At 40.0% G+C, this 18,452-nt stretch overlaps 1 protein-coding gene across 1 annotated transcript; it reads left to right on the top strand.

The window, feature by feature from the left end:
* Positions 1-1,218: 1,218 nt before the first annotated feature.
* Positions 1,219-9,689, top strand: rhoub (ras homolog family member Ub). The gene is made up of 3 exons (XM_042486431.2): positions 1,219-1,620; positions 3,567-3,625; positions 7,579-9,689. Exons 1-3 carry the CDS (start codon positions 1,404-1,406, stop codon positions 8,032-8,034), a joined length of 732 nt encoding a protein of 243 aa, XP_042342365.1. The 5' UTR covers positions 1,219-1,403; the 3' UTR covers positions 8,035-9,689.
* Positions 9,690-18,452: the final 8,763 nt, after the last annotated feature.

The following is an 18,452-nucleotide window of genomic DNA, read 5'->3' as shown; positions in this document are numbered from 1 at the left end:
ATCAGAAGGACAGTTTTGTTTGAATGTGTTTTTGCAAAGCTCCCTTCATTTAACTATATTTTTGATCTTGTGCTGTGCATTCTCCAGCAGCTATAGTTTGTGACTGCTCGTTGTTCTCTGCAGGCTCAACTGGCTACAAATTAAAGTAGGTCAGGCAGTGACTCTGAGTGGGTTTGAAATTTCAGTGCTTTATGTGTCATGTTCAAAATGGACATCAAGGTTGTCCTCTCCTCAATGGTGGGGACAAGTCTGGACTTGCTTGCACAGGTTCAAACTCACTGAGCTCCAGGCAGCTTCAAGACTTATTTGGCACCAGAAATTGACACAGTTTGTGGTGCTGTGGAATATAGATCAACTGATTAACCATTTTAAACCTGGGCAAACTGTCCTAATTTATAAAAAATTCAAAAAAAACAAACAAAACAAAACAAAAAAAAAACATGGGAAGGCCATGAGTAACGTAAGAAGTAATGACTCAAAAAATGAGCAAGAAATTAGTTTTTGAAATAAAAACAAAACAGAAATCAAGAAAATTAACAGAAAATTAGCACAAAAACCAAATCCAAATTTAAAAAAAGCAAAAACAAACAAACAAAAAACACAACAAAACAAAAAAAAGAACATAACAAAAAATGGGAAAGTAATAAATAAATAAAGCAAGGAAATGACCTGAAAAACTTCTTAAAAACTAAAATAATACTGTAAAATAGTTTTTGTTTTGTTTTTAAATATATGTATAATAATTATAAATATATAGTTACATTTTCCTTTGCTTTATAAAAATAATCTTCTAAATTTTTTTTTTTTTTTTCAATATGCAGGACATTTTTTGCCAAGTTGCTTATTGTCTTTTTCCCATATTTTTGAGAGAAATTGCACAAATTTGGAGTTCAAAGGATCAATGACTTGTGAAAGGCATCTGAAAGCAGCACAAAAGTGACAACGCTCCAGGTTTGAAAGGGTTAAAATAAGTAAAACAAAAGTGAGAAAAAATAGTGCAGCATGAGTTATCATATATATATATATATATATGATAACTCATACTGTAGCCATGTCTCATGTATATATATATCTATGATAACTCACACTGCACTATTTTTTCTGCACTTCAACCTGTCTGTTCAGCCGTTCAGCCGTCCGCTGGGAGGGTGAAGTGGGTGGGATTAGTCAAATCGATCCGAAGATATATCGCTTTAGACCCGCCCTCGCATTGTAAACTGCAGGCTTCAGTCCTGATGCTGATCTGTTATAGTGGATTTGGCAGCGCGCAGGACAGGAGGAGAGACTTTACGCACGACTCGCGACTACAAGCACACGCCAAAGAGAAGAGAAGGAGTCCTGTTCTCATGGTGGGTCCCTCATCTGCCCTTCGAGGAGAGCGCGGTGAAGTGCTGGTTGATTGAATGTCACCTCCAGTCACCATGGATTACGGACGGACCATGGCCCCTCCGGTGCCCCCGCACAACCCCAAACAGACCCGGCCAGGGCAGGCGCAGGAGCGGCTGCTGAAGTGCGTGCTGCTCGGGGACGGAGCGGTGGGCAAAACCAGCCTGGTGGTCAGCTACACTACGAATGGCTACCCAACCAAATACGTACCTACTGCATTTGATGATTTCTCAGGTAAAATAAAAATGTTGCTGTTATTATTATTTTTTTTTGTATAGCCTGTTTAATACGTAAAGTGTCCAAAGAAGGGAGTAGCTCCCGTCCTTTCACTGGATTTAGAGGTTAGCATAGACCTTGTTAGACCAGAAAGATAATATATGGTTGGATAACTGAAGTCCAGCGACAATAAGTGCAGTAAGATTTGAGCTTTGAGTCAAATTGAGACGCATTTATTGAATGAAACGCTGATGTCATTTCTTTCACTTAAACATTAGTTAATTATTTGCACCTGCCTGCCTAACTCACTCATTTTCACTTGTCTCTTCAATCAGCTTTGAGAGCACCCATTCTCCATATTCTCCCGTCATTATGATAGATGTGTTTCCTATAATCTGCCTCCCAAATTAGTGTTAATGCACATGAGTTATCCTCCCTGATGCAGCCAGGTCTCCATTTGCCAAAGATTTCCGCACAGTCTCACTTGTCCCAGCAAGCTTTGTTTACTGTAAAATAAGAGGAGAGAACAAAAATCTTTCAAAGGGAAAACTTTTTTTAAACTGATCAGTGTTAGTATGAAAAACTACACCTGTGACCTATTGATCACCTTCATGATCACAGATCAGGATGGTTGCACCATTTTCTTTAGAAATGCCAAAAACTGTACTCCATTACATGCAAGTCTATATATGACAAAGTTGTCCATATTTAATACAAGAGTATAAACTGGTAGTATCTCAAAAAAAAACCCCAACATCTATGCTTATCTGGAATGAAAGAATGAATACTTGACAATGTACCCTGTAAACATAAACTTTTGTAATTAGTCTTAGTCTGACAAGCAGTAAAACTAGCAACTTGGCCAATGCACATCCAATAAAACACTCTTTGAGAACAACCCCCCCCCCCAAACTCCCAAGACGAGTGTTGGCTCAACCCTCCCGTCCAGCAAACAGAGCGTCTCTGGTTCAGGGGTTTTGGATTGCACAACTCCACCTATTGTTGTCAGCCTTGACCCTGCGAGCCCTCTCTTCTATACTGGAATGGGCACATCTGTTGCAGTGGCTCAGAGGCAGAGATTGTCTTTCGCCTCGGCCTGACAGAGAGCGATTGTGCAGTTGGAGGAGCCCTCATTGGTGATGTCATTTCTCGGTGCACTGGTATCAGAGCGTCCTCTTGAGAGTTGACTTTTGAGCAGTTACGCAATGCCACAGGTGGCAGAGACGCTGGGGAGAGAGGGGACGATAAGAGGGAATTTTGGTCCTGAAAATCAAAGGAGTATCATATGTCAGGGATTAAGAAATGATTACACAATGGCAGCTCCCTCTTACTCTCCTTTCTTTCTCCCCTCCCGCGCTTTCTCCTTGCTTTTGTAAGGCTGTGATGCCTGTCCTACATGAATAGTTCCAGCAAGCCCTTTGATCAGGTGGTATGACCGACCACACACTCCAGGCGTATTGTAAATGTTTCCATGTGCCTGCCGCTCTGCATTGTGTTCCCTCTCCTGAAAAGAATAAACGACCTTATAATGAAACTTTAACATGACTCATCCACTTTTCCAATCTGCAAATGAGGCTTGTTCAGAGAGTCACTGAACAAACCTCCTATTAGACAACCTGGGAATGGCCTCTGTCAAAACAGAACAGAGAACAAAGCTCACAGAGTGGTCCGAGTGACAGTAAAGTGTTATGGTCCTAACAGTAACTGGCAGAGTGGGTGGGCAAGGCAGAGCAGGCCGCCTGTGAGCGGGAAGAGCTGAGCAGGGGGTCTTTGTGTTTTTAACTGGCAGGCTTTTGTTTACTCCAGAAAATATTGTGGTAGGTGGCACAGTGTGTGTGTGTGTGTGTCTGTGTGTGTGCATGCGTCAACTTCTGAAATGTCAGATGGGGGCTTTCTTCTATCCTACACTGACTGAACGTCATGTTGACAGCTGTGACTTATTATCTCTGTTTCTGTGTCCACAGCTGTGGTTCAGGTGGATGGAAACCCAGTGAGACTACAGTTGTGTGACACTGCAGGACAGGTGAGTTTTTTTAATGAGCTAACACATGTTGCATCACATATTAGGCGCCCTATCCATATCACCATGTACACTGCTGATGTCACAATGATGGGATTTCTAACTTCGATGTAACACCTTGAAAAATATCGATATCCAATGCCATTTTCAATGCAACAGGGAAAAATGATCATTGAGGGCATACAAGTTAAATATTAAAGCTTTAACATCACAACAACAGCTTTTCTTTCTTGGTTATTTGCAGATAACAGCAGATTAACTGTCGGACACATAAACAAGAAGAGGGAGTAAGAAAACTGAGCTAGTATCAGTGTATCGATACTATGGAAAATTTGTACTGAAGCTGTAATCAAAGGCTTATTCGAAGAGAGTAACTGAGCAAACCCTCCATTAGACAACTCTAGAATGGCCTTTGTCAAAACAGAAAACAACGCTCACAGAGTGGTCCAGGCGACAGAATTGATGTGTATTAATAAATCAATATTTTTGACAACATCAATCTCAAAATGCCTCTCAGCCTTTGGTGCATTCAAATGTCCTGTCTTAGCTATGTTAGTGACATGACTCTGTGGATGGTAATGTCAGTGAGTTGGTCTTACTACTGCTTTTCTCCAAACTGAAATATCTCAACTATTGCATGGATTAAAATACAATTTTGTAGAGACATTCATGGCCCCCAAAGGATTAAGCATGGTGACTTCTGTGATCCCCGACTTTTCATTTAGCTTCATCAGATCAAAATTTAAATTTGTGCAATACTTTGGACAAATCAGCCCATCTGCCTTAGTCGTGCTTTTGTAGCAAAGTAGCAAATGCTTGCATGCTAACTCAACAAAATCTGAGACATGAAAAAATATTGGCATAGTCATTTTTGGACTGTTGGCGTGATAAACTTGAGCAATAAGTCAGGACAAGTTGTGGTTTATAGTGATTTTAGAAAAGCTAAGGTGTGTTTTAAGGCATGACGCAGAGCGGAGGACACAGTGGGTTCCCCGTAGGCTTTCTTTGTTCTTTTTGCAGCAAATTTGCGGTTTCTTGTGCATTCATTGAATCACAGTGTTGCATATTTCTGACTGTTCTCATTCTGGCAGATTCGGTCTTCAGTTGGTGGCTGACCTCTTTAGCTCTGCGTCCCATATGACCATAAGTGACTAATTGGCATAGTAATATTTAAATCATAATGTGGTCAAAGCTGTGTGTTTTTAATGCACTTTACAACAGCTTCAACATGGCTCATTCAGTCATAGATAGATAGAGAGATAGATAGAGATAGATAGATAGATAGATACTTATTTATACTTACTTATACTTAATAATAATCACAGGGGAAATTCCGACAGTCAGTCAGCTGCTCACTTTCCATTCAAGGGAACAATAAAAACACAATAAAAGCACAACAACAAACTTGATAATACTATAATAAAATGCATAATAAATACACCTGCATAATCAAGGACTGGTATTATCTGTTTTATAATGAGCCATTTGACCACCACACCTTGAGGTCCAGGATTTTTTGAGGGTCATTGCCACGATTAGTGGATATTTGATAGATTAAACAAAGACGTGACTAATTAAATTTAAAAAAAAAAAAAATCCAGTAGTTTGATTAGTTGTAGACATGCCATTTTTGTGCTGTGTCCATGTTGCTTTTACTTCACATTGGCCTCTTGCATACTATCTCAGGTAGCTTATCTGTGCACCAATGCCAAAATTCCTGTGCTGTCAGTCTTCATCTGGAATGAAAACAACATTGCTCCATAGGATAGATATAGCTTTATGGTGGAGTAGTGACAGGGTGCTGAAGAAGGGGGGAAAGCCTGCAGATTAAAAAAAAGATAAATCTCTCTCTCTCTCTGTCTTTCCGCTGTTAAGGGCACAGTGGTACAGGGAGCTTGCCAAGCAAAAGTTATTGACTCATTATTATGTTGATACTTGGAAGGAACAGGTTGTGAAAGAGTGTTTTTATATCCCTGGAGCATGGGTGGTTGTTTCATAATCCTACTCAAAAGAACCCTGCCCTGGGAGCAGCATATTTGTCATTCAAAAACGCTGCAAGGGCACTGCCAGTCCTAAACACGATCAAAGACGACTTTGCTGTAATGTGGAACAAGTCATTTGAACAAGCCCCTAATACATGTAAAAACTCACAGCATGTTGCAAGCTGCACACAGCGTTAAAACTGCTCACACACGCAAACACAGACTCACACACGCAGACAAGCTTGGGCAAATATGGGCAGATAAAAGTCGGCAAACACTTACTGCACTTATGCAATTTCATAAGAGGGGAGCTTCTGCCAGAAACAGGTTGGGGTGTGCCAAAAAGCAGAGACAACAGAGAGAGAGGTAGACACAGAGAGAGCCCAGACAGAAAGGCAGAAATGGTCTAGAGAAAAATGATAACAGCTGTTGCCAGAACTGATAAACAAAGTTGCTCCTTACTCAGAGATGTTGATGTGTGTATGTTCTGCAGATGGACCTACGTCATCAGATAGAAAGCACAGCCAAAGTGTGTGTGGGAAACTCACGAGTTGATAAGTGTCCACTGCAGTTGTCTAGCTTCGTGTTAACTGTTTAAGTTACAGATTGTGTGCGCAGTCAGTTTTTAAAATCGGAGGAGTCGTCACAGAGCTTTGTTTAAGCAAAGAGGAATGAGGAGATAAGTGCTGGGAAGGAGAGGGTTAAGGGAAAGAAGGAAAGATTTATGTCAACTTTCCGCCAACCTTAATCTGTGTACTCAAGGGTGTGGGAGGCCCTTGATAGTCAAAGCTGTGTGTCGCCAAAGTGTTAATTTCAGAGATTCACCGTAGATGTAAAAATGAGTGGGCAGGGCTGTGTAGGCCTATACTGTATATTAGCGCAATGTAAACATTATTTAGACTTTTTTTTGTTAAACGGTTACTGGCACCATTCCCTTGTTATTCTCTTGTTATATTATAGTACTTAAGTGTTTACCAGTAAAGCAAAAACTGAAAGGGCATTAGTGTATGGTCAATCTAGGTGAGATGTTAAATAATGAGAATATCTTATATAAACTAATATAAAACTGCATTGGTAGGTCATCAGTTGTTTTTTAAAGATGTTGACAGAGTTTGCAAATCTTTGTAACTGAGCGGACATAGTTGCCAAAAGCAGTTTCCTCACTTATTTTGTGGACTACTTTAGGGACAGTTACCAGCAAATAAATACCAAAATACCAGACAAATACCAGCATCAGAGGACCTAAGGGTGCTTTGAGCTTTACACTGGAGATAAAAAGTCAGAAATGAAGTTGTCTTGTCAACATTTTCAGTAGGGCAGTGATGAGGGCATTATGATAGTCCAGCCTGGTAGTAATGAAAGCATGAATCAATTTATGGGCATCCTGCTTCGTTAGGAACGGCCTTACTTTGTCAACATTTCTCAGGCGAAGAATGCTGTCTTGGTCCCTTTGCAAATATGAGATTTAGTTAGATTTAAGAATGACACGAGGACTTCTGATTTGGTCTGATGAGCCAAGTTCCCGAGCCTGTCACAAAGTTTCTCTTGTTGTTTTAACAGTTTTTCACTCGTCCATTGTTTTAATGAGGCCAAGCAGGTAGTCAGAAATGATAGACCATGTAGGTTCATTAGCTCAACTGGAATGTATAACTGTGTGTCATCTGCATAGCTGTGGATGTTTATATTGAATTTATTGATGATATAACATAGAAGCATGTAGAAGACAAAATTGCAGGGGACCAATGTCCTGTACGTAACCCTGGAGAGAGATAGTTGACTGGCGAGTCACATTAAATGCCAACATTTTTGGTTGGTGGTTTAGTTCAACAACCAACTTCAGCGTTGGCATTTGACACCCTGGGAATAAGACTCATCAATTGACTATCCCTTTCCGCAGTCAGTGAAAATACTTCATTGCAAAGTAACTATTTCTAGCCAAATGGAATGATTCATTTCTGTTTCTGTCTCTCATAGGATGAGTTCGACAAACTCCGCCACTTCTGCTACAGTCGGACTGACGCCTTGCTGCTCTGCTTCAGTGTGGTCAGCCCTGCCTCCTTTCAAAATGTCTGGGAGAAGTGGGTTCCTGAAATCCGCCGCCGCTGCCCCCTCACTCCCATCCTCCTTGTTGGCACGCAGTGCGACCTGCGGCAGGACGTCAAAGTGCTGATCGAGCTGGCAAGGCGGAGGGAGAGGCCTGTGCTGGAAGAGGACGCCAGGGCGCTGTCAGAAAAAATTGGAGCAGTGACGTACATTGAGTGCTCAGCGCTGACGCAAAAGAATCTGAAGGAGGTGTTTGATGCGGCCATTGCTGTCGGGCTGAGGCAGTCTGACAGGAGAGCGAGGCGGGAAAGGAAAGTCCGCAGCACAGCGGATAAGATGAAGATGCTCTCAAAGTCCTGGTGGAAGAAGTATGTGTGTGTCCAGTAGGGAGGGAGGAGACCATTTTTGTGTGACTGATGATAAAACTGAAACTCCTGACTTGTTGGAGGGGACTGAGTTTGATGTAAGGACTATTTTTACGTTCACCTGGACAACCCCAGATGTGTTGGCCAGAATGACATTAATTCAATGGAGCAAAACTCAACAGAGGCAGAGTGTGCCTGCCTGAGCTGTGGAGTCATTGCAGAAAACATCTCTTTGTTGATGCCTAAAAGACAGAGAGCATGAGGCTGTGACCACTGTTTGCTCCTCAGAGCCAGTCTGGACTGTTAGAAATGACTGTGACCAGCATTTGACCAAAAATAATGAGGCTAATAAAATTTATGGTACATGGACTGTGAGTCATACTGGACGTGTTCATAGGAAATGCAAGCCAATATGGAGGGGAGGTGTTCAGATGGTGATGTTATGTACTAAAAGTGTATTCCTATGTGTTTGATTTGATGGCCTTTTTTTTTTAACAAAGTATATCAATTTATATGTTCTACACTGTAATTCAGCCCCCGACACTTCTGATAGATTTATTTCACTGAAATCTGAACATGAAGTTAACATAAACCAGCAATCAAAGATGTAATCTACTGTTGCGAGTCCTGCACCTTGTTACTTAAATCAGAAGCAAATCCCCTGAGTCAGATGTGTAAATGACTGCATTTATTTTAAATTATTCCCTTATGGATTACAATCAAATGTAAATGAGTATAATCTCTTATTAAATCTATGAGTTTTGGAGAGTGTTGTAGTCCAGCCATTCAGTTCTGTATAAACAGTGAGCTTGTGCAGGGATTTCTCTACCCCAGCTTGTGTCTGTGCCACATTTCAAAGTGTTAATACAGCTGTCACACTGTTAGTCGACCACACAGTTAGAGGTCTGTAAGCTTGTCACAAAAATACACCTGCTACTGTAGCTTGATGCCACCAAACACTAACAGAGTTACCTAAATGCCCAATTATGTCAGAGTTGTTTCAGGAACTTTACTTACAAGGTTTCAGCAATAATTTGGGTGGTGCCACTGTACATTGCACTTATCACACACAGTCCAAACACATCACTGAAGTCTTGCCATGCAATGGCCTTTGGAGCATTGGTGTGGATTAGATATAGAGCAGGTAAATGGCATCTGTGGTGCTGGAGATGTACTCAGTGTTGCTGAAATAGAAGCAGCTGATCTACATGTTCCCTGCACTACTCACTGGTTTAGATTATCTTTCATCGTCATTGCAGTCAGGGCCTTAAACAGATTATTATCCGTCTTTGTCGGTCGGTATATTGGAGCTCTCTCCTCTTTTAAAACTATACAGGAATTGAGGTGAAATCACCAAAGAGACTGATTCTATGCTTGCTTCTTATTTTTCAGAAGCTCTATTTATCTGTTCCCTCTGGGCCAATAACTGATCAGCAGCACTACAGAACAGATGTATGAAATATCGTATGTCATTATGTATGTTACATAGTAATCATTTATGATGTTTGTAATGTCATCAGGATGAATCTGTGTGTAAGTGACTCAGTCATTGGCTGTGCTGTCCAACTCTAAATGGTACTTAACAGTATGAGTGTTTCAGTTGGTGTCTGATTTTTTGGCATGAGAGCCTTTTATTGAGTTGTATGAGCGGAGCAAAATAAAATGTGAAATATTTAACCTGTTTTTACTGTAGTCTGTTCCGTGGAGGTATGCTATCTCGACTGTCACACTGAAGAGAAAATTATGTGACGATAAGGGTGGAGCATTGTCTGTTACATGCTTGCTTTCTGAGGTCAAATGTTAGGAGAGTATGAGTAAGTGTTAAGACAGACGGTATATGTTCTGTATTTAATTCAGAAAGAGAGAGGGAAAAAAGAGAGAACTTGTCAACACTGATGTTTCCAACCGAAATGGAGGTTAGTTGGCTATCGCCATAACTTTACCTGCAACCTAACAAAACGTTTTCAAGTCTTGAAGGTCTAGTGTGTAGGATTTAAGTGTGTCTATTGGCAGAAATGATATATAACAATCATAACTATGTTTTTATTGGTTTATATTCACCCAAAACTAAGAATCGTTGTCTTCTTTACCTTAGAATAAGCTGTTTATATCTACATACTGAGTGGGTCCTTTTCCACTGAGTATGCAATATTGACTCCCAACCCAGACAGTCTGACGGGGCAGTCTAGCAGCAGCACCATTCAAAACCCTAACTCATTTAGTCTAATGAATCTGTTCATTTAAACTGAGGATTTTTTATTTCTTTGGGGTGATGAAGTCATAAAGTACGACGATAGACGTTTAAAGTTTCATTCTGAACCTGAATAGAAGCTTTAAATGTAAAAAAAAAAAAAAGACATTGAGTAAAGCCCTTTAAATTCCTCATTCGTCATTCTCACTATTTTTGTTGTTTGAATATCTATTACTCATTATTATACCCTATATTGCTAATTTATATTACCCCATAATGCAATGTAAAAAGTGATGCACAACTGAAGGCCATTAACCAGCAGCTAACTACCAACATGCATTGCTAAGACAGAAAAAAAAAAGATATACAAAGAGACAAGTACTAGATGAGTAATGGCCTGAGACGTTTGTTTGTCTGTTTGTTTAATTTTGCCTCGTAAGTCACTACATAGTCCCTTGCATAGGCTACATAATGTCCTAAAGAGGAGGTAGTGACGATGTGAACCACAATCTCTAAAATTAACTTAAAACTACCAAAGTTCCAAAGTTGGAAAAGGGTTAACTTCAAAGATTTAACCTCAGAGGTTTCGTGGGCACCAAGACTTCTAACTATGCGGGATCAGATGATTATAATTGCCTGAAATAGGCTTTTCCTCCTATTCATAGCTTCGTGTCTGCACCACAGTGTACAACAATGGGCAGAGAAAGACAGCGAGGTAGGTATCTTGTACTCATTTAGAAGCGCTAATGATAGGGTAGGCAGCTAAAAGAGAGTTTGTGTTGTCTGGCAGACTGCAGATGAGTATGTTGTCCAGCCTCAGAGTGGGTGAAACTGAGGCAGAAGTGGTGCCAAGTGGTCTAATTATGATTGTCAGGATGGCTCCACTTTGCACCAATATTTTAGCAGCAAACCTCATTGTTGTGTCCCAGCGAGGCAGCCATCTTGTGAAACGTCCTGTGATTTAGCATCGTGGCTCATTACAGTAATTTCTACCTGTCTGCTAGAAGTGCAAGTTATTGTCTGTGGTGGGAATATTGAACTGTCAATCATGAAACCAACAGATACAGATCACATAAGGAGTGAGGTCTACACATCTCTTGAACTTCACGCGTAGACTGATAGATTGTGTATCCATGTGTGAGACTGCTTAATCCAAATCCCAAACTGTCCCTGAGGTAGAAAAGAGAATAAATACTCCTCTTCAAAAAACAAGAGAGTTCAGTGTTAAGCAAACATGTGCGGGGGTATTTATGTAACCATATGTAAACGTAAAACATGTCGACGAGCCAACATCACCAAACCCCTAAAGACTATGGAAAAGACAAAATATTATCATTCAGTGGAAATGTATCTATATGCACTGGAGCCGTTTCATGGTCACAGGCTCACAGGGGGAAAATCTTGGCTCAAGTTGATGGCTCTCACGGTGGGTTTAGTCCAACAAAGCTGCTCAGTTTCTCTCATAGTGTAGCTGGAGTATCTGTCGTCACTTTAAAGAGGATAACTACAACTGCTTATGGGAACAGGACCACAGCCTGGACTGTTGAAATACTGAGGTTATGAGTCCAAATTCCTCAAGCATAGACAAGTTTTCGAATATAGGTAGCAACTAATATCAGTCTGTGATAAAGATGGCTATCCCGAGCTTTACATCTGTCCCATGGACGATATTTTGATCAACATTTGAATCAGATCAGCTCTGAAATCTGGATTTCTTGTAAGAAGGCCATGATATGCTGCTGGTTATGGTTGCTTAGCAACTTCAGACGCAACTTGCCACTGTGCACATAGAATGGCTTAGTATGTCCCAATTGTATGCATACTGCATGCAACAGTATATATTTTGTAAGGGCAGTTGCAGTATGTACTAAAAGTAAAAAGAAAAAGTATGCGATTCGGAACGCAGAACTACATTTTCCTGACAGTTAAAGATTTAGTATCTGTCCTGACCCTGAAGTATCAATTTCCTTATTCTAACCACCTTGGCAAGAAAGCAAATAAGTATATATTTTTTAAATTTGAACTTTTCACTTTTAGATACTGAATCAGCCTGAAATAAAACCAACCTGTGGTAATATGATTGTAATCCCAGAATGTTAACTCTAAAGCTATGTCACTGAAACCTCCCAGATTTCCAGAATTGTTACGAAGTTTTTGCTGGTAGCTTCGGCCCTGGATGGAAATTGTTGTTAATAAGTGAATGCTGGGTGAGTAAATGGGTGTTAAAATGGTGACCCAGTCAGCTGTAGCCTGTTTCAGCTGTAAAAACTCAGATGGTCATTGAACCTTTTCGTCCTGTAAACCCAATTCCTTACATAACTTCTGAGAATCATTTAGGTAAGACGTGAACTCTGACTCCACATGAAAGAGCAGCTCTGTAATCAGTTTTGATGTCTTAAAGTTGCTGAAGGATTTCTCCGGCACCCCTCAGATAATTGCCAGCATAATGACTGCAGCTCAGCCCATGGGGCGGGATTACTGCGAGACATTAACGATGTTGATCAGGTCTTTGGGGTGGGAAGGGATCCAGCTAGTAGACTGTGGTCCACTTTGTACATTGTCTTTAGGATTAAGTGTTGCCCAAGCTCTTGTAATGCGATGCAATATGTCTGGGGTCCTGATTAGAAGACACCCACACATAGACTTAACTAACAATTGAGTAAACGTCATGATTCTTGAGAAAAATCTGCTTTCAGAGCATGTGTAAGACGTCATTCTTTCTCCTGTAACAAGTTACCTCAGTGACCTGCTCTCTTGTTCTCATCTGTTAACTCTAAACGTTTGAGTCCCAGGTCTCTTTGTAACTGTGACATACACTTTTACAGAAAGGGTGAGGATTATGTAAAGGTTCAGAGGCCTTGAAATGTATGGAACCCCAAAATATTCAACAAAATGAATAAAAAAAGACATTATAAAATGCATAATCATATGAATAAATATGGTGGTGCAATAAACATAAGTGAACTGATATAGTCATTCAAATGTAACTATGACATTTTCACATGAACTCAGTTTTATTTAATTATTATTTCATCTCAAAGTGCCCTTTTCTGCAAAAGTCTGACATTCCCTACTTTCACTATCACATGACCTGACCCAACATCCACACACCTGTTTCCACTTCCCTCATCGGCCCTACCTGACCCTCCCTGCTCACCTGCATCTCATTACCTCATCAGCCTCTCATGTGGAAAACTTCAGTGCTGGTAAAATGTTCCCTGCTCCTGCATGTATCCCGAAAGCTTTCAGATGCACCACTATTCATTTACAAAAGATATTCACATCGTATTTACTCAAAGGTGTCCAAAACATTTAAGATTTTGGTGGGTTTTTTTTGTTTGTTTTTTTCCCTTTTTTCCAGACTTTGTAAGCCGTTTAAAAGAAGTGGACCCAGCCACTGTGACATTTGTGGACTATCATTTTGAAGCCTCAAGTTTGGCATTTTTACCATTGCCATCTTGTTTGTTTTTTTGGGGTTTTTTTGAGCCAGAAGTGACCATACTTGGAAGAGATAGTGGAGCTGTCAAGCAGTGAGGGTTGGTTCTGACTGAGAACCAGAGGACATCGTGCGATGGTAGCAACTCCTCAATCCGAAGGTAACCACACAGTAACACACATAATGCTTTATCATATATTTAACTAAAAATGGGACCATAATTTCCAGAAGGATCATCATACTGTACTGAAGAGAACTAACTCGTGACTAGTGACTGAGATCATAAACTCGTTGGGAAAATGTTTACTAAGGTAATAAATCAAATGAGAAGGTTATAAACGTCTATACGGTCTATGTTTACAGCCGAATCGCCCCCTTCTGGCTGTCAGAAAGAATGCAGATTTAAGGCGCTAGCTCATTAGCTTCGCTTTTCAGATCTAGAAGTAACTCATTGGTCTTGTTGTTTTGATTTGAAACTCTTGAATTAATATTTTCTATTAACAATTAGTAAAATGACTGTGTATAATGTGAAAGAGGTCTCTCACAGTGGCAAACCCACAGAGAATTATCAACAGACTGTAGTTTCCATCAGCTCTGCAAAGCATATTGGCATCCTTCAGTTCATTGTTTTGGTTTTACAGCCAATAACTTTACTGTTTTGGTTGACAATCCCTCTCAGTTATGGAAAGAGTAGTCTCACATAGCCAGACCTACCCCCACACGTCATTTTGGTGATGTGGCAGCTAAGGGGAAAAAAAGCTCTGGGTTGTTTGTATTTATTTAAACCAATCACAATTGTTTTTTTGCCCTTGCAAAATAGTGTTGAGAATGCAAGGAAAGGAGAATTCCATCTAAAATAGGTGACCAATAGCAGTTTTAAAGTACAGGGTACATTATGTGAGTTAGACTGGAAAGAGACACCGAGTTGCAAAAAGCTAAGTGGACTGAAAATGAAACAAAAATGCAGATTCTTAGCTTCCTGTTAGAGCTGTATTTACATACAACACCTTTATCTGAAAGTACTATTAGTAGGCCAGATGCCCCTTTTACATAGACCTCAGATGGGCATTGTTACTACTTATGTTGCGGTTCAAGGGTGAGACAACTTTTTTGCCCTGAACTGGCAGTGTTAAAGGGGCTTCAGTCATCAGACTATATACAGTGTAAAGACAGTACATGATGTAAGTCTGGGGCCACAGGTTAATGTCTTTGTCATATTTATAATCCATCAACAAAAAAAATGTTGACTCATACGAGACATGAATCACTTTTTGCATTCTTAAATATATCTAGTGGTAGCCTTGTGTTACGGCAATGTCAGACAAGTACTTCCCACAGTGCTGTTGTACTTCACTGTCCTCACCACCTGTACTGTACTGCACCAGCTGTGTGACATACAGAACTCCTACCATTAGACTAATGCACAGTAAAAGGCAGAGCAAAGACTACAGGTCTAATGGTAATTAATATTAATAGAATTTGCTGTATGAATAGAAATCATTTCTTAAGTGAAGAAAGATTGGAGAGAGAAATTAAGTTTGGTTTTATCTCCTAAAAGAGGAGTTTTTGATTTGAGAAGTTGATGTATGACTACAAATATAGTCTGAGCCCTCTTTTTATTTCTTGTGAGCATTGTAGCCACCAACCTGCTGTTAGCTAACACTGTAGTTGCAGGAGTGGCCTGTCTGGCATGCTACAATATGGCCTTGCTTGCAGGATTATGTTTTAATAAGCTTATATAAACACCCCCCACAGTGTGGTCTCATTATGGGAAGCTAATTGAGACGCTCTGTCCCGGGGTCAGCAGGGCCTCTTTGAACAGCTCAGTGTTTTGCTATGAAGAGGCCCATCTCTGCCTCCAGAACATCTGTCCATTGGTCTGTGGAACATGTGTCTTCTCTGCAGGCAAATGATTTGGACGTTTACATTTATGTACCATTGTGCTTGCACATGTCCAGTGCATTTTGTAAAGGTACTCCAACTATCCCTCAGGTTCATTCATTTAAACACATAAAAGCAAATTCCTTATAGAGCAATTTAACCATTTGTCAGTCTCTCACAGTTCTATGTCCTTGTCTCTGACTCTTTTAATAATTTCCTGGAGCATTGCTTGTGTTGTGGGCAGCCTGCATGCTTTAAATTTAAATTCTTATTCTTATTTTTAGTCATGCTTGCGGGATGGAAACCCATACTGAAGTATTTGTTAAGACGATCATGTCCCGCTCAGGATGAATTCTAATAACTTTGATGATCTTCTGACTTTTCATCTTGTGCTTGATTTTCCACCTGAAAAACTAATTACATACCCATCAGCCTCAACCCGGTGTACTTGTTGTTTAGTGGTATTTAGAAAAACGGTTGCATTAAATGCTAAAAAACAGTGGCCATGGTAATCATTGCCATATATCTTCGTCATTGTGCACGTTAGCATGCCGACATTAACATTTAACTACTACCGGTCTACATAAGCATAGGTTTAAATTTAAGGGGGGAACATGTGCATTTGTTTCCCCCAATAAAAACAAACATAACAGCAGCACTCACATGACAGACAATGTCCTTGAGCTGGATTATGTTTGTTTTTGTGAGTGCCCCTGTTCTGGTTATTTTATCCTTGCCAAAAATATGCACCTGATACATTGTTAAAGATTTTGAGCTGTAAGCGCTGTTTTCCTCATCAAACCCCCACCAATTAAAACATGAAATTAGAAATTAACATTATAAACTGATGCAGAAAACACAGAAACTGATGGACAGAAATTCAATAGAATGCAGGAAATGACATGTTTGGTGCTAAAAAAAAAAAAAAAAAAAGGCAGCCCCCAGCCCCCACCGCAATTAACAGTCTTAATATTCTTTGTCATCGTTGTTATGTGCATTCAACATTTGTAAAAGTAAACTTTTGAATTACTTTTGAAGTAAGCAGGAGAGTTTCTGAACAAAATTGAAGTTAATCTTTGTTACTATATAGACATATAGTATACAAACATACATATGTTCTTCTGGACTTCTAATATAAGTTCTTATATATAAGTTAATCAGTACAGGAACTTCAGTCCCTTTCTTTCTTTCAACTTTAGTATTGACTGGCTGGCTTTTTTTTTCTTTTTTTTTTTTTTTTTTAGCATTCAGAACAATTGTATAAATTTGTGTTTGTGTCTGTAATAAATCTAGTTGTGAAACTAGAACATTTAACAAACTTGGAATTGTAAGAAGTCCAAGCAGATTGTTGCTTCACTCTCTCTTGCTATCTCTCACACACACATGCACACACACTTGTGTGCTTGTCACATGTGCCTTATGACATATTGGTTTTTAAAAAGGTAAACACAGGCGAAGGTTGTGTAATTTCTTTCTGTTTATGGTTGAGAATAGAAAGATAATTAACTTGTTTCAGATAAGAGGAGGTGACAGATGCGGCTCCATATCTGTTCCTTATCAGCAGCTCTGCAACACAATAGAAACTCTTCTCCACTTAGGACTGCAGTTGTCTGGAGGGTTCAGTTGTAACATTTTGTCTTTCTGTTCTCTGGTGTTTAGGTAATAAACAGATGCTGCATGCTTTTTGATAAGGAGAGCATCTGCTGTTTGCAGAGTGTCTCACGTTGCTTGCACTGTACTTGGTTTCGGTGTTAAGGGCCAAACTGTATTTAGGGCATGAAAAGTAGTTCATCCCTGACTCTAGAAAGTAATGTTTCTGATGTAACTGGAGCACAGGAGTAAAGTCTTTGGGGTCTAACTCAATAAGGTTTGTATTTCTAAGAGGAGCCACCCTGTTAAAGTTTTCCTTTCCTCAGTAGATCAAATTCCCTGGTTTGAGTCCAACTGTACGTCTGATGTCACTTAGAGAGATTGTGATTGGCTCACAGCTGCAGCCCACTTGGCTGATGTTATCTGATTGGCCTCCAGAGACATACATTGTTCTCTGTGTTGAAATGGCTCATGGGTGTAGTGACCTCATTTACTCTGGGACATATGTGAATATTTTCTTCCTTGTCTCTCTCTCCTTTGCTCATGTTTGTATCATTGCATCCTGTGCTTCCTCTTTCTTTCTGTCGCCTGTATCACTTGCTCTGTCTTTATCAGTTTATTTTGCTGGCGTTCCCTCATTCTCTGTTTGATCGCTGACAGCTGGGGTTCTTTGATCTCTCATATGGGACAGATAAGGTGTGTAGTTTCGTTCTTGTGTCCATATGCACACGCACACATTTATGCCCTGTTTTACCCGGCGTTGATATCATTCTGTAGTTGTTTGGACTGCAAATCCAATAGCCTTCAGTTTGACTGATTTACACAGGACAAAGACACCTCAGATAACATATGGGTGACTCACTGAGTTTAATATCGATCACACACCCTGACTGAGTGTTTCTAAACATCCTCACAGAATTGACATTATCAACGAAAGTGCAATTTTATTCCTAGAGTAAACAAACGCCAATGAAATCAGTCCATGGGTTTAGTGGTCACTGATAATGTCAGAGGTGGAAGCTGATTATTTACCCACCCCTGTGACTCATTAGTGGCCTAACCAGCTCAACAGGACAGACGGACCAAAGTGTTCCTTGTTGCAAAAGTGAACACAGATAATTTTGATCAACACATGCAAAACTGACTGAGCATGTGGTCATCAATTCTTAAGAGAAATGTTGACTGTCCTCCCAAAAAAAGGACAGGATCAAAGGAGGTCAAGTCAGTGGATGGGTCAACAAAACATCTGTATGACATGTTAGAACAATCAGCATTGTTAGTTTTTTTTAAACCATGACCACAACTACCTAGTAGGTATTTTTAGCCATGCTGGCGGCGGGGA

The sequence above is a fragment of the Plectropomus leopardus genome, chromosome 6, assembly GCF_026936395.1.
Source record: "Plectropomus leopardus strain MGB_pleo_1.0 chromosome 6, ASM2693639v1, whole genome shotgun sequence".
NCBI lineage: Eukaryota > Metazoa > Chordata > Actinopteri > Perciformes > Serranidae > Plectropomus > Plectropomus leopardus.
This window is presented reverse-complemented; position numbering and strand designations above follow the sequence as displayed.

Excerpts from the sequence above, each read along its gene's own strand:
- rhoub (XM_042486431.2), top strand. The coding sequence starts at position 1,404 with ATGTCACCTCCAGTCACCATGGATTACGGACGGACCATGGCCCCTCCG. Across the intron at positions 1,621-3,566 it reads TGCATTTGATGATTTCTCAG|CTGTGGTTCAGGTGGATGGA; the intron begins GTAAAATAAAAA and ends CTGTGTCCACAG. Across the intron at positions 3,626-7,578 it reads TGTGTGACACTGCAGGACAG|GATGAGTTCGACAAACTCCG; the intron begins GTGAGTTTTTTT and ends TGTCTCTCATAG.